At 46.0% G+C, this 15268-nt stretch overlaps 1 protein-coding gene across 1 annotated transcript in view; it reads left to right on the forward strand.

Moving 5' to 3' along the window:
- The first annotated feature begins 793 nt into the window (after positions 1 to 793).
- LOC121854191 (innexin inx2-like) overlaps positions 794 to 15268 on the forward strand; it is a 96005-nt gene continuing 81530 nt past the window's right edge. Inside the window, exon 1 of the mRNA XM_042348719.1 lies at positions 794 to 1180. Coding sequence (XP_042204653.1) covers positions 1036 to 1180 — 145 coding nt within the window. The 5' untranslated portion in view covers positions 794 to 1035. The remainder of the gene's footprint in view (positions 1181 to 15268) is intronic.

Below are 15268 nucleotides of genomic sequence, written 5' to 3' on the forward strand. Positions count from 1 at the left end.
CAACACTTACGGGGTCAGGAAGTACCCCGGACCCCATAAAACACTTACTAAACCAAGCACTACCCAGGGTATCACACAACACTTACTGGGACTTGCAGTACCCCGGGTCCCACAATCGGCCAAGTAGCACTCTGGACCTCACACTCGGTCAAGCAGCACTCTGGACCTCACAATCACCCAAGCAGCACTCTGGAACTAACACTCGACCTAGAAGTCCTCTGTACCTCACACTCGGCCAAGCAGCATTCTAGACCTCACAATCAGCCAAGCTGCACTCTGGACCTCACAAGCAGCCAAGCAGCACTCTGGACCTTACAATCAGCCAAGCAGCACTCTAAACCCCACAATCGGCCAAGCAGGACTCTAGACCGCACAATCAGCCAAGCAGCACTCTGGACCTCACAATCAGCCAATCAGCACTATGGACCTCACAACCAGCCATGCAGCACTCTGGACCCCACAATCGGCCAAGCAGCACTCTAGACCCCACAATCGGCCAAGCAGCACTCTATGGTATTCTCTGAAAAAGTAAAATATTATGATACGTAGATAGTTTGGTTAGAGTGTAACTCCTGGTAAGGACAAATTAATATATGTATGAACTGAAACTTAAGTAGATAAATATTAAACTGTATATTGAGAGCGATACGAAAATCAAAGATGAGATTGTTGGGATGACAACTGCTGGTAAGTGTCGCATCACCTAGATATGTGTCTGGTTAGGTAATTAAATTATCAGATGATCGATTAGATTACATTTCACATATTATTAATTACAGCAGAGACAGTCGCTCTTGATCTTTGGGGAGAAGGAGGGACTCTCTAACATACTGTCTAACAGAACCTGACCTATTCTCTCCTGAACACTGTGGTTAAATCACCACCACCACAACAATAACAAATTAATCAAATCAATTGTCAAAATTTTTTCTTTGTCGACCAAGAAGTGAGTTGTGTTTGCGCTGAACAGAGTTTAGTGAGACAGACCATTAGGTTGGTTACTATTCTTAGACGTGTGGGAGAGAAACAGCGACAATGGCGTTCCGATCATTAACGAAAATAAAAATAAAAGTGGACATGAAGCCAGTTGTGGAGAACTTGGTGTTTCGTCTGCACTATCGGTACACTAATGTTATATACATGGTGTCTGTGTTGCTCGCTACCCTCTACGGGCTTGTCGGTAAGTGCAGTATGACGGAGTTTTGAGTAATGTTGAATGACCTTAGTGTACATAAAGTCGGGTTGAAGGGGAATGCACATCTAATTTTAGAGTAGGTTTTGCAATTTCTTTCAGATAAAAGAGTAATGAAAGTCGTCCTCCATTGAAGTAGTTTCTCGAGAGAAATTCCAGAATTATCTATCCTGTTAAAAGTTGTTGAATAAGAAATTAAAAGTAAACGTTAATAAACACAAGCTTAATGTCTCAGATGTAGTTGTTTACTTATGACCTGTTGTTTGGTAACCGAGTGTGAGCCAAGCTTACACCAGCTTACACCCAGCACCTTCACCTTGTAAGATTGAGCCTGGCGTGGATTACCAAGATGGCTTTCCTGCCGCTGCTACACATAACTTAAACATTCATACACAAGCAACAAGTCCTGCATTGTTAACCCCTAGGGCAAGGGATGAAAAAGCAAATTTACTTACGGTAAAATTAATTTTGTACAGTACGTTTAGTCAGCCAGTTAGGTGGGTTTTCACATCCCTTGTTAAGAGAAAGTTATCTTACGAGGTTTTGATGGTTCACATGATTATACTCTGCCCTATATAAATGTTGTGAGTGTTAAGTATGTTAGTATTAGTGACTTACGAGGAAATACAATAGTCAAAGGCTCCCATATTAGTGAGATTTATATAAGTAATATCTTACCTTTTGGTGAACATCAACGAAACTGTTGGTATATGCCAGCAGCAGCGGCCATTGCCAATGCATTGATATTCATGCAAAACGTAATAGTGGAGACGAGCCCACACACTAAGAATTGACACTTTGCTACGACGTTTGTGAAAAGCGATTTGTCTTCATGATCTTATAGATTTTGACTCAAAGAACACGAATCGGAAGGTGCTCCAAAAATCTAACCCCAAATAATGTGACCATTCAAGTTCATAATATGCCAGAACCTGAAACAGTAACTGGAGGTGTTACAAAAACCATATTGGTGTCAAATAAAGATTTTATCAAGAAAAAACATTTTTATTTCAAGGTATTACGAGGTTTTGTCAACCATAAGATCTATAAATAAAATTAGATTAAAAAAAAACAAAATCATCCAAAAATTAATATAATGAAGAGAGTTAATACAGAGTAACAATATATATTCTTTGCATAATAACATATATAGTTTATTCAAACCTTTATCAGAAAGTAACATGTACGTTATTATTAAAATTAAAAAAGAGAGGTAATTAAAATAAATATTTCAGGTCAGTAATTCCATTATATTGCTTAACAAAACTTACTTATTATATTTCTGAATAAAGAAACTTATTCAGTTCCTTGGTCCAGGCATATAATAAAGGTTAAACATAATATTACCCTCTTTTATGCACTTCAAACACGAACATTTAGTCCACCCTCTTAGGGTCCAAATTGGGCGAGAGAGTGCACTTTGGAAAGAAATCACTAAACTTGGCCCGATAATCTTTGATATATCCTCTTCAGCATATGATGAAGGGCACAAACTTTAGACCTCATTAACACACCCTAATCAGCAAAAATCAAAATGGCCGCCACCACGCAGGGCCGTCATTGGAATGGTGTTTATCTCTGTAACTACAACTCCGATTTTCATATACCCCTGTATTTGGTATGGAGATTGACAGTTATACTCCATGCAGCTAATGCTGTAACACACATACACACACACACACACACACATTTATCTTTCCATCCAGTGCCAGATTAACCATGAGGTAAATGAGAATGCTGCCTCAGGGTCTCCACAGCAACAACATCAAGGATTTGTATTTAACTTCAGATGACTGTGTTGTGCATTTGGGGCATGGAAGTAGTATGACAGAGACTTGTAATCACGAAGAAGATGACTCGAGAATTGTTGTGTATCTTGTCCATGTCCTTCAGGAACGTAACTCTGTTCTCCTCCGCACAGGAGATACAGTCGTTCTAATCATACTCTTGGGGTAGTTCCAACGATTACAGTAGTAAATCCTAGCATTGAAGTGTGGATTGCTTCTGGTAGTGAAAAACATCAGAACGTGTTACATGTTCACCGCCTCTATCAACACCTTGGTCCAGAACACTGCCTTGCACTACTAATGTTCCACGCCATATTAGGGTGTTATACTTCAAATAGATTCAAGAATAAAGGTAAACGTATTTGGTGGAACACCTGGCTAAGGTACCCAGAAGTTACAGAAACACTTGTGAAAGTTTCCACTCCCCTTTCCAGCCTTTGAATGATGATGAATTAGCTACTATTGAGTCATTTATATGTTAGCCTTATGACCCAAACTGAACTGATGTTGAGTTCAGCGAGGAGATCCCGCATTACTGAAGGATAAGGGTGATCGTGCTATAGTTTATGTTGTGGAAAATACCAGGAGGCTAATTTCGAGGAACTGGAGTGGAAAGTAGACAAGAGGTTAGGGGAGGAAGTGAAGACTGATGGAAGTCAGTAAGGTTGTCGTGTGTAGCAAGATGGGAGGGAATGAGATCAGTATTGTGAATAAGAAATGCGAGGGGTGATGGGAATGATGCATATGGACACTGGGCTCGGTTTTAAAGAGGAATTGAAGGATTGGGTAAGGGCGGGTGGAAGGAAAGTTGAAGTTGTGGTGGCAAGGATATCAAGGCATTTCAGATTAAAAATGTGTAAGACAATGATTAGGCGTCGATTAAATATAGAGTAAAAGGGTGGACACTGAGAAAAGTAGGAGTTGTTAGAGAGAAATAAGAGAATGATATTGGGAGTGTCATGCAGGGAGATATTGAAAAAAATAAGAAATATTATAACAAGAGCAGGAGTGACAAATAATGTGTAAGATGGGAGAGGCAAAGCTGAGGTTGTTTGATAATATGGAACGACGGGAGGAGTGAAAGGCGATCAAGAGGGCATGGGATGAGGGAGGAGTTAATGGTGACGGCAGAAGTTAATATGGATGGAAGCAGTTAAGAGAAACATCCAAGACATCAGGTCTGAAAGAAGATGATGTTAAAGATAGTGAAACGAGACAGACATATTCGAGAAGGCAACTCCTGTCTTTTGGAATAGTTGATGGAAAGTGATATTTCAATATTATTATTCCACTTGTTCTTACAATTCACAATGCCAGTCTTATTGAAAGCTTGTGACTGCTCCACACACAGCACGTTATTTGCCTATAACTGCCCGTTGGGTGATGTGGGATAATGAGACCCTTACACATAGAACACGATTGTTCTTTATTCGGTCAAAACCTACAGATTATAAATTACATATGCTGCATATGAGATAATTGAATTACTCATACGTTTCCTTCACTATTAACAACTACATATTATATCAATTTGAGGAGAGTAGGGTATTAAACCATATAAGACTTACGTGTTTCGGATCAAAGGTAGGACTTGTTAGCTCCCTGGACGGCTAGAGACTGTCTTCTGCACCCCACAGAAAGAGTGAGTTAGCCAGCCGCAAGACGAGGCGCCATCTGTTTCACATTTAACACCACAGCAAAATTCGTCGTAAACTCTCTCTCTCTCTCTCTCTCTCTCTCTCTCTCTCTCTCTCTCTCTCTCTTCTAGTTTATCCTACTGTGGCGGTAACACTCCCCTTGTCGAGCTTGCTCGAAACCCATTATTTGCCGGGAGTCTCACTCTCCGACTCCCTCCAATTGGCAGAGCTTTGCCACTGGGCGTATTAACACAGAGTCTTTTGTCTTCACTTTGGCACACTGCACCAGGCCGTCATCACCCTGTACCACCTCCAAAACCCTTCCTAGCATCCATTGACTCCTTGGGAGAGGATGTCCATATATGATGACTGTTACAGCCACAGTAGAATAAACTAGGAGGGAAGGAGAGAGAACGAGAGAGAGAGAGAGAGAGAGAGAGAAGGGGGGGGGGCAGGAGAGAGACAGAGGGAGTGTTGACAACGAGGTGTTAAGTGAAATAGCTGGCCCTCGCCTCCGGCTGACTAGCTCGAGCAGTCTCCAGCCGTCCAGTGAACTATCAAGTCAGGGAGTTAATAAGTCCTACATTAGATCCGAAACACCTAAGTTTTATATGGTTTAACACCCTACTCTACTCAAATATATTATATGTAGTCATTAATAGTGATGGGACATACGATTGAATTAATTATCTTATACATAACATATGAAAATTTGTACTCTGCAGGTTTTGACCGAATAAAGAACAATCCTACGTGCAAGGGTTTCCTTATCCAACAGTCGTTCATTGGGCGGTTATAGTCAAAACGTGGGTACTACAGTCTGCCGATACAGTCTACTGAGAACTGGTGAGTGACTCGACAGTCGACGGACGGACCTTCAGCATACCCGACACCCCGCAACTACGCGACTGGAAGTGCTTCTGTCGCCGCCGTAGTGTCGGGAGATATTCCTTCACCCACCTCTTCCAGAATTGGTCTGCAATAAATTGAGCATGCTTCCATCTTCGTTGGTACGTTTCTGCTATGGACTGATCGCCTCCAGTGGGCAGGGTTCCTGCGTGCATTCGCAATAGGTGAAGCGGCGTGAGTGCTTCGAGGTCTCTCGGGTCGTCTGATACTGGGTTGATGGGCCTCCTGTTGACGATCTCTTCCATGGCACAGAACAGGGTGTGGAGTCGCTCTTCGTCCAGTACCTGTGTGCCCATCACCTGCTGGAGTACCTTCTTCACCGTGCGGATCTGACGCTCCCACACTCCGCCCATGTGAGAGGCAGTCGGGGGGTTGAACTCCCATTCTATTTGTCTCTGCAAGAGTGTGTTCCTAACATTGTCACTGCTGTTCCACTTACTCACCTCCTCCTGAAGTTCTCTGTTCGCTCCAATCATGTTGGTTCCATTCTCGGACCTGATGCGCTTGGGAGGTCCTCTGTGGGATGTGGAGCTCGTCATGGCGTTGATGAATGAGTCTGTGTCCAATGAGGTGAGGACTTCCAGGTGTATAGCTCGGGTGGCCAGACATGTAAACAAACATACCCATCTTTTCGCTCGGGCCCGGCCTTGTTTAATCATGAAGAGACTGAAACAGTCGACTCCGGTGCAGGTGAATGGCCGGTCTTCTGGATGTACCCGGTCTTCTGGCAGGTCAACTCGGCGTTGGGGGGTAGGCGTCCAATTGCTTCTTCGACAAATTACTCATGTACGTAGTACTCGGTCAATCAACTTACGGCACTTGGTTATCCAGTATGTCTCGAGTAATGCGGCTAGAGTGTGCTTGAGTCCTGAGTAGCCAGCCCTGGTCGAATGTAACTCTCGTACAATAAGTTCTGCGGTTCTGCCGTCCCTGGGCAACAGGATGGGGTTTTTTGGTCTGGATGGAAAGCGGAACGCTTCAATCGGCTGCTTACACTGATCAGGCCGTCTGTACCTGTAGGTTATGTATCTATGCTACTGTGCCAAGTAGCAACCTTGTAAATAAGCTACTGTGCCGAGTAGCATTTATATATGTAATTACGTGGCAACACTGCACGTGTTATGTGGCAACATTGCCTCGAGGCTGCCATATGGCAAGGCAGTCTCAGTCTGACTTCGTGGGCCGTGCATGGCACACGCTAGTCACCACTTGTATTTCTCCTATCCTTCAATAAACGGACTTCAGTGTTACCTGGTGTTTCCCTACCCATCACTGCATTCCTCAGGGAACACTTGGAACCTCCATGGCGCAGTGAGTAGGATCTGTGAACTTACAAGTGTGTGAACAATGGACAGTTAGCCGGCGATGTGCAACTGCCGGTGATGTGCACGTGACTCTTTGTGTGTGCTGTGTTGTGTTGCGTTGTGTTTCGCTGTGACGTGCAGCGTTGCTCCGTCACAGTGCGTTTTAGTGACGGTGGCACTGTTAGTGTCTGTATCAGTGTGTCTAGAGCTGAGAGTTGAGCATTGGCCCCTTTTTTGTGGTACCCACGGAGCACGCAGGTGTACACCCTTCTCGTGTGACATCCGGGGAGACACTGACGGTCTTGCCTCCACGAGCCACCACGCTCCGCTCTCTGAGACACACACACACACACACACGCACTCACTCACTCACGGACAGAACAGTGGACTCTATGAGTTATTTCTGTGCTGTTTATGTCATATATATGTGGTTCGAGCTGTTGAGGCGCCACTTTATATACTAAACAGTGCAGTCCACGCACACACTAAGATGGGAGGTAAGAAGGGACAACGTCAAGATGGGAGACACGACTCCCCACCACCTTCTCCTCCACCGGGCGCAGACTCTCATCCTCCACCTCCAGTGATGGACATTGCCACAATTCTGAGGTGGATGGACGACCGGGACGAGCGACGTAGAGAGATGGAACTTCAGAGGGAGGAGACACGAGGAGAGGAGGAAAAGTTGCGTTTTGAGGCACTATTGGCGACCCTGACGCTAACCCACCCTCCCTCACTCGCAGGTAGCGCCCTTCAAGGCGCCAGTACACTCCCTCCTCCACCACACCAGCGTCCTCCAAGTACTCTTGCCACCCGAACAGCTCCCAAGGCATCTGTTCAACCCCCACCCGCCCTCTCACCAGACGTCACGTTTCAGCTTTTTCGTGAGTGGAGGCGGCGTTGGACAGATTACTCCACGATGGTGGACCTTGACAGCATGCCTCCAAACAAACAGCTCATCCAACTGCGGATGTGTTTGTCGCTGGAGACCCAGAGAGTTTTGGAACACACGTTGCAAGTGCCTCCCGATTCTACCTCTTCAGTGACGGATGTGCTCGACCTTTTACAGGAGCATGTTAAGGGTCGGAACAACGAGGCTTTGCGTCGCCGTGCCTTCACCAGCTGCAAGCAGGCGGAGAACGAATCCTTTGACGACTTTTTTGTACGCTTGAAGAGTTTGTCAGAGGAGATCGACGTCTGCAAGGCGCACAGCCGGGAATGTGAGGAAGCTTGGATCAAGCACGGGATCTTGACAGGTGTCAGGCACGAAGAGTTGATGCAGCGACTCATCCCCCTGCACGCTTCCTCCACACTCCAGGTGGTAGTGATTGAATGTCGGTCATACGAGGCCACCAAGTCCACCACATCTGCCTTACGGGCCCCACCTGCTGTGAGAGCTATCTCACAATACAAGAAGGATAAGAAGGCGGCCAACAACGCGAAGACTGCCACACGTTCTTCCGCGCCTCCGCCTAGTGCTTCCTGTGGCAGCTGTGGAAAGCGGCATGGCCCCAAGACTTGCCCGGCCGCCGACGCACTGTGTCGTGGATGTGACCGTAAGGGCCACTGGTCTAACACAGACAGGTGCCCTGCACGAGGCCGCAAGTGTCAGGCCTGCGGTCGCTATGGACACTACGACAAGTGCTGCCGCCAACCCAAGCCCAAAAGCCCGAGACGAGGAGGAAAGCAGCGCACTTCCCTCGGGGTGGTTCGCACGCAGCCCCCTCCAGATGGCCCACGCAGCCCCAAGCAGCAGCGGAGTCACATCAGGAGGGTGGAATCGACCACACGCCCCAGGGCTACCCCTTCCCCTACTATCCGCGTCGCCGTCACACATGGTGATGTGTCGGGTCACATCGAGGTGATACCGGACACCGGCGCTGATACTACGGTGATTGGGTTGAAGCACCTCCAGAAACTGGGCCTCACCAAACGCGGCCTGGGACCACCGCCGCAGCTGCAGTACTACAATGCGGACGGTTCCCAGATGCCGGACGCTGTGGGCTCCTTTCAAGCGGAGATCACTTACGGCGACAGGTCGTGTCACGGATGGATCGACGTGCGGCCTACTCTCGCTACACCATTGTTGTCGTGGGAGCACTGCAAGGAGTTAGGCATGGTACCTAGAGACTTTCCCGAGCAGATCCCAGCTACTCGGTACACCGCCAGCAGGGTGCGTGAATCAACGAGCGACGCGCCTGGTGCTGCCACACAGGGCTGCCCAGAACCCGCGTCCACTCCCACCCACACAGGACGCTCCCCTGCCCAGATCCTGTATGGTCACCCTCTCCGCTCTTGTGTTCCTGCACACACCAAGGCCTTTGCGAAGGACTGGCAGACCAGAGCCGAGAGCTGCGACCGCCGCGCCGCTACACGTGCCCAGGACACCAAGGCTCGGTATGACGACCATGCCCGCCCTCTTCAGCCAGTGGAGATTGGTGCCCTTGTCCGCGTCCAGGACCCGACGACGACACGTTGGGACAAGGTGGGCATAGTGATGGGCGTCGGCCGGTCGTGGGACTACAAGGTCAGGATGCCGAGCGGCCGTGTCTGGTGGAGGAACCGCCGCTTCCTCCGGCCAGTCCCACCCCCTGCTGCTGGCCCCCTGACTGAGGACGAGTCACCTACACCTCATACAACCTATCGGCCTTATTCATTATTCATGTAAATATGCAATACCAACCACATGCACATTATACCAGTGCATTTTTATATAACATATTGTTGGTCTTAGTCATTATACCAGTGAAAAGTAAGTTTATAGAAAATTTTGTTTGGCCCACACCTTGGATGACATCCTGGTTATGAACTTATGCAGTACTTAGCATATCCAAATAAACAGTATTAACACAAAAAAATCCTAATTAAATTAACAAATAAATGAGAAATGAAATTATACATTAGTTTACAATTACATTCTATGATTCTTTCAATATACACTGACAGTCTTTATTTACTGCTGGTTGCCCTTCATAAACATCAGCCTCTCAAAGTTGCCAACTGACAGGGTGGCTCTCTTGGCTCTCAAGATATCTTTACACGTACTAACACGCAGTCAGCCAAGCGTGCCTGACTGGCTGTTGGAGTCACTCGTCGCGGCGTGACACGCTTACAACAGACAGGAACAAACATGTATAAATTTTGTTAGCGGACTTAAAGTTAGCAGATCTAAATTTAGCGGAAGCAAATTGTTCCGCTAATGGTTTCCAAAGTTAGCGAAAACGCTAATCCGCTAACGAAAAAGTTAGCTTCGCTAATTAGCGGTTAGCGGATTAGCGGAACCTTGCCCACCACTGAATGAGACCTTACACGTAGAACTCGTTATCATTCTTTATTCGGCCAAAACCTGCAGAATATAAATTACATATGTTACATATGAGATAATTAAATCACTATTACGTTTCCTTCACTATTAACAACTACATATGATGTCTATTTGAGTAGAGTAGGGTATTAAACCATATAAAACGTGTGTTTCGGGTCTAAGGTAGGACTTGTTAGCTTCTTGACTTGTAAGCTGTCTGGACAGCTAGAGATTGTCTTCTACACCCCACAGGGAGAATGAGTTAGCAAACCGCGAGGCGAGGCGCCATCTGTTTCACATTTAACACCTCAGCAAAGACATTGTAAACTCTCTCTCTCTCTCTCTCTCTCTCTCTCTCTCTCTCTCTCTCTCTCTTCTAGTTTATCCTACTGTGGCGGTAAGAAGCCTACTTCAGCTTTTCATCATTTTGAAGGTGGCACCCTCGTAAATGGGACTTAAGGCTTTGAAACAGATAATAGTCAAATTGGGCCGGAGAGGGTATTTGACTTTCTGAAGCCCGCTGATCAGTCATAATCAAACTCTACTTTGTTTTCAGCTGCCTCCTCGATGATATGTGAAGGTCGTCCTGACTTGGGATCATCCCCAAAGGCTCTTACAACCATGCTTGACCTATCGTGTTATGGTAGCATGTAATGACGGAATTGTGCCATAAACTTTTTTTTTTTTTTTACGGGGAATATCCCACCCGCGCACCGGTCATCGACCAACAACGAGTTCGGGGAAGGGGGAGGGGGCGAAAAAACAATTGTAAAAATAAATTATAAATATAAGAGAAAAAGACTATCCACACATTCACACAGAAACGGTGGGCACCGAGGGCAAGACGAGTGTTATGAGCCCACGTCCTTGCCGACGTTACACAGGGTGCCAAATCCACGGAGCATTGCCCGTTAAAGTACCTGTAAAAGAGAGAGAGTGAAGCAACATTGCGGCGAAAAAAATGGGAAGAAAGATTATCAACTAAAGGAGGAGAATTAATAAGACGAAATTCCTTTGATTCCACCCTGTCTAACAGTTGGACAGAAAAAGAGCCACCCGAGACATGAGAGCAGTACTCCAAGTTTGGATGAATGAATCCCTTATAAACTTGAAGCAACTGCTCCTGAGTGAAGTTGCTGTGGAATCTCCTATTGTTTGGAATTTTATGACACTTCGATACACAGTTTCCCTAAATTTGGAAATTTCTCAGAAATCATATTTTCAAGATGAACTCTGAAACAATAAACTGTACCACATAAGTTAAATTAACTGATATACTGTACAGTATACTCGTATACCCAAGCATTCAACTTCAGCCATTAGAGAAGATATGGTTGTGCTCCTAGGTGACTCCAATGTCAAAGTTGGCAGAGAAGCTGACATTTGGCAGGGAACCATAGGAAGAAATGGACTAGGCAAGTGTAATCCTAACGGCCTACTCCTTATCAGCAAGTGTGCTGCACACAACCTCATTATCACCAATACCTTGTTTAGGCAGGCCGATAAGCTTAAGGGTTCGTGACAACACCCACGATTCAAACACTGGCATCTCATTGAGTACATCATTGTCAGAGAAAGAGATCGCCGAGATGTCCTCATCACCCGAGCCATGCGTGGACCCGACCACTGCGACACTGATCATTGGCTCGTCAGAGCCAAGCTCGCACTTCACATCGCCCCAAAACTGTGAAGGCAACAAGCCTCCAAAGAGGTTTTAATTCTAAGCGTCTGGAGGATCCATTGGTAGCATATGCTTTCAGAGAGCAGATCGAACATGGGATGAGAAACAACCCAACAGCTAACAACCTAAATTCCAATGCTGAATGGGATATTCTCGACACTCATGACAAAAACCTGCAGATAGATCCTCGGGCAGATCGAAAGAATACACCAGGTCTGGTTTGATGAAAATGACCCGGAAATCAATGTACTCGTCGATGATAACCCTCAGTCTCGGAGCAAAGCTGATACCTTCCGCAAGAAGAAAGCGGCAGCCCAGAGCAAACATCGCAATCTAAGGACTAACTGGGTTACAAATAAAGCATGTGAAACACAAAACCTGCAGATCAACACAGTATGCACGAATTTTTCAATTCAACAAAAACTTTTTATGGTCCAGTCATTCATGGCGCAGCCCCCCCTCCACTCACCCAATGGTAACTCCCTAATTAGAAAAGAAGAAGGCAACCTTCAGTGCTGGAAAGAGCACTACCATTCACTGCTCGACCGAAATACCGATGATGATGTCCTGACTACTCAGCTATCTTCCATCCCATGATGAGGGAGGTAGCTACTGCCATCAAGCAGATGAAAAATAACAAAGTCTCAGGGTCTGATGGAATCCTAGCTGAGGTGTATAAAACAGGATGACCTCTGCTTACCAGCCATCTCCAAACTCTCCTGGAGAATATATGGGAAAATGAGGAAATTCCCCCAAGCTCTATTATTAGGAACAATGGAGACCAGTCAGACTGTGGCAACTGCCGTGGGATCTCGCTACTGTCCATAACTGGCAAGATTATCGCCTGAGTCCTCCTAAACAGACTCCTTCCTGAGACTGAAAACTTTCTCCCAGAATCTCAATGTGGCTCTAGACCATCACGTGTCACCACTGATATGATCTTTGCTGCCCGCCAGATACATGAAAAGTGCAGAGAACAGCGTTGTTACCTGTACATGGCCTTCATCAACCTAACCATGGCCTTCGAATTGGTCAACAGGGAAGCCCTCTTGCGGGCCCTCAGCCGTTTTGGCTGCCCACCAAAAATTCATCGCCATTGTGAGGCAACTCCACGATGACATGAACGGTAGTGTCCTGCATAAATGGCACCCAATTTTAGTTCTTCTCCATCCAAACGGGAGCAAAACAAGGATGTGTACTGGCACCAACTCTCTTTTCCAGTTTTTTGGCTGCCTTCCTTACTCTTGCCAGTGCCAATTTAGCCGGTGGGGTAGACATCGAGTACCGGATGAAGGGTTTTTTCAATATAAAACGACTCCAGACAGGAACAAAGGTGTTGGCAGCTTCCATTACTGGACTTCAGTAACCAGACGACCTCACCCTTGTTGCTCATACTGAACGCGACCTATAGGAGACCCTGAACACTTACGCAGATGCGTATGTACACTTTCACCATCCATCCTGCTAAACGGTACTACCCTCTCTAATGTTGCCCAATTTCAGTATCTCGGCTCCCACCTGTCCACCACCACAGATTTTGATGAAGAGATTCATCTTTGGATTAGATGTGCATCTCAAGCTTTTGGCAAACTCTGTACCAGTGTCTTCAGCTGTGGTGAGCTAAAATTATCTACAAAGTTGAACGTATGTCGAGCAGTGGTCCATCCCACCCCGTTCTATGGCAGCGAGACATGGGTCATATACAGGAGGCACCTGAAGGCACTTGAAAACTTTCACCACCGTAGTCTACGATTCATCCCTTGGAAGACAAGAAATCAAATTATAGTATTCTCGCTGACACCAACTGTAGGAACAAAGAGGTTACCATTTTCCACTTACAACTATGTTGGAGTGGCCATGTTATCCACTTGTACGACAGAGACTGCCAAAGCAACTCCTTTACAGTCACCTAAGAAAGAGTAAACGTACCCCTGGAGGGCAACCAATAAGGTATAAAGATAATCTTAAGATAAACCCGAGAAATTGCCAAATCGGCTCCCCTCACCTGGGAGACGATTACTCCGACCTTCAATCTTTTAAGACTGGCTGCTTGTCCTGTTCCCACTCTCGTCACATGTATTATAGCATGGAGACAAGTTCACATTACATGATGTACCTTAGAAACCAAATTTATGAGTAGAGTTTGTAGGTCTCAATTACTGACTGTTACCACAAGCAGTACTGAGTATACAGTACACAGAGTGTTGAGATGGTGGAGATGGAGAGACTGAGAGGAGGTTGAGGTGTTGGGTGGTGTAAGGGGAGCTTGTTTGCGTATAACACACCTAACGCAGCAAGTTAGGCCCGCCCTGGCTGGACATGTGACGCTCGGCAGGGCACCGCCAGTCTGCCATTGTAGCTATCCCCATCATAGAGCCAACACCTAACCTGTATCTCCTGAGACTTTCAACACGTAAGTTTAACTTGTACTTATTGTGTACACAGGTAGACTGTGTCCATTGCATCGTTTATCATTGTGACAATACAAAAATATGGCAAATTTAGTACTCATTGTAAGTGTGAAGATTAGACTAATTACATAGCTATGATTATTATGCAAATATATATTGGATTAAACATTTATGTATGATTGCCTATATATGATTTATTTGAAATACTAAAATGAATTGTATTCCAGGTTTGACCGAATTATGACGTTCGAGTTTAACGTGAAGAGTCTGATTAACCTTTAAACGCCCGGAAGGCGCTTATAGTCAAACGTGAATGGTCTACCGACTCTACCTCTACCGTGTAGCAGAGTGTTAAGATGGGAGTGAACACGCGGCCACGGTCAACCTTAGTGCTGCTCACCAACACCCAGTGTCACGGAGTACAGTGCATCACCCGTAGATTTATCGTGCCAATAATATTTAAACCTTGTTAGTGAAGAAAATAATTTTGTCTGAGTGAGCTCAATCACTCCCAGTGTAGTGCATATGAGAATGAAAACAATTGTCATTACCGTTGTCTGACGTAAGTGCAGAGCACACTTAGCAATCATATTTGACTGAAGTGATATCGCTTTGTAAATCACCCATATATCAAAGTAAAGTTTGTAATGATATCAGTTGCAAGTGTTAGAGTGGGCAAAGTGAGTGCCAGGTCGACTGTAACGAAAAGAATTGAGGCGAGGCACACGAACGTGCCCTGATGAGTGAGGCAAGGCACATGAACGTGCCTTGATGATTGAGACAAGGCACACGAAATACCCCTGATGAGTGATACAAGGCACACCAACGTGCCCTGATGAGTGAGGCAAGGCACACGAATGTGCCCTGATGAGTAACGTGCCCTGGTGAGTGATACAAGGCACACGAACGTGCCTTGATGAGTGAGACAAGGCACACGAACGTGCCCTGATGAGTGAGACAAGGCACACGAACGTGCCCTGATGAGTGATACAAGGCACACGAACGTGCCCTGATGAGTGAGACAAGGCACACGAAAGTGCCCT

The sequence above is a fragment of the Homarus americanus genome, unplaced genomic scaffold, assembly GCF_018991925.1.
Source record: "Homarus americanus isolate GMGI-L3 unplaced genomic scaffold, GMGI_Hamer_2.0 scaffold51859, whole genome shotgun sequence".
NCBI lineage: Eukaryota > Metazoa > Arthropoda > Malacostraca > Decapoda > Nephropidae > Homarus > Homarus americanus.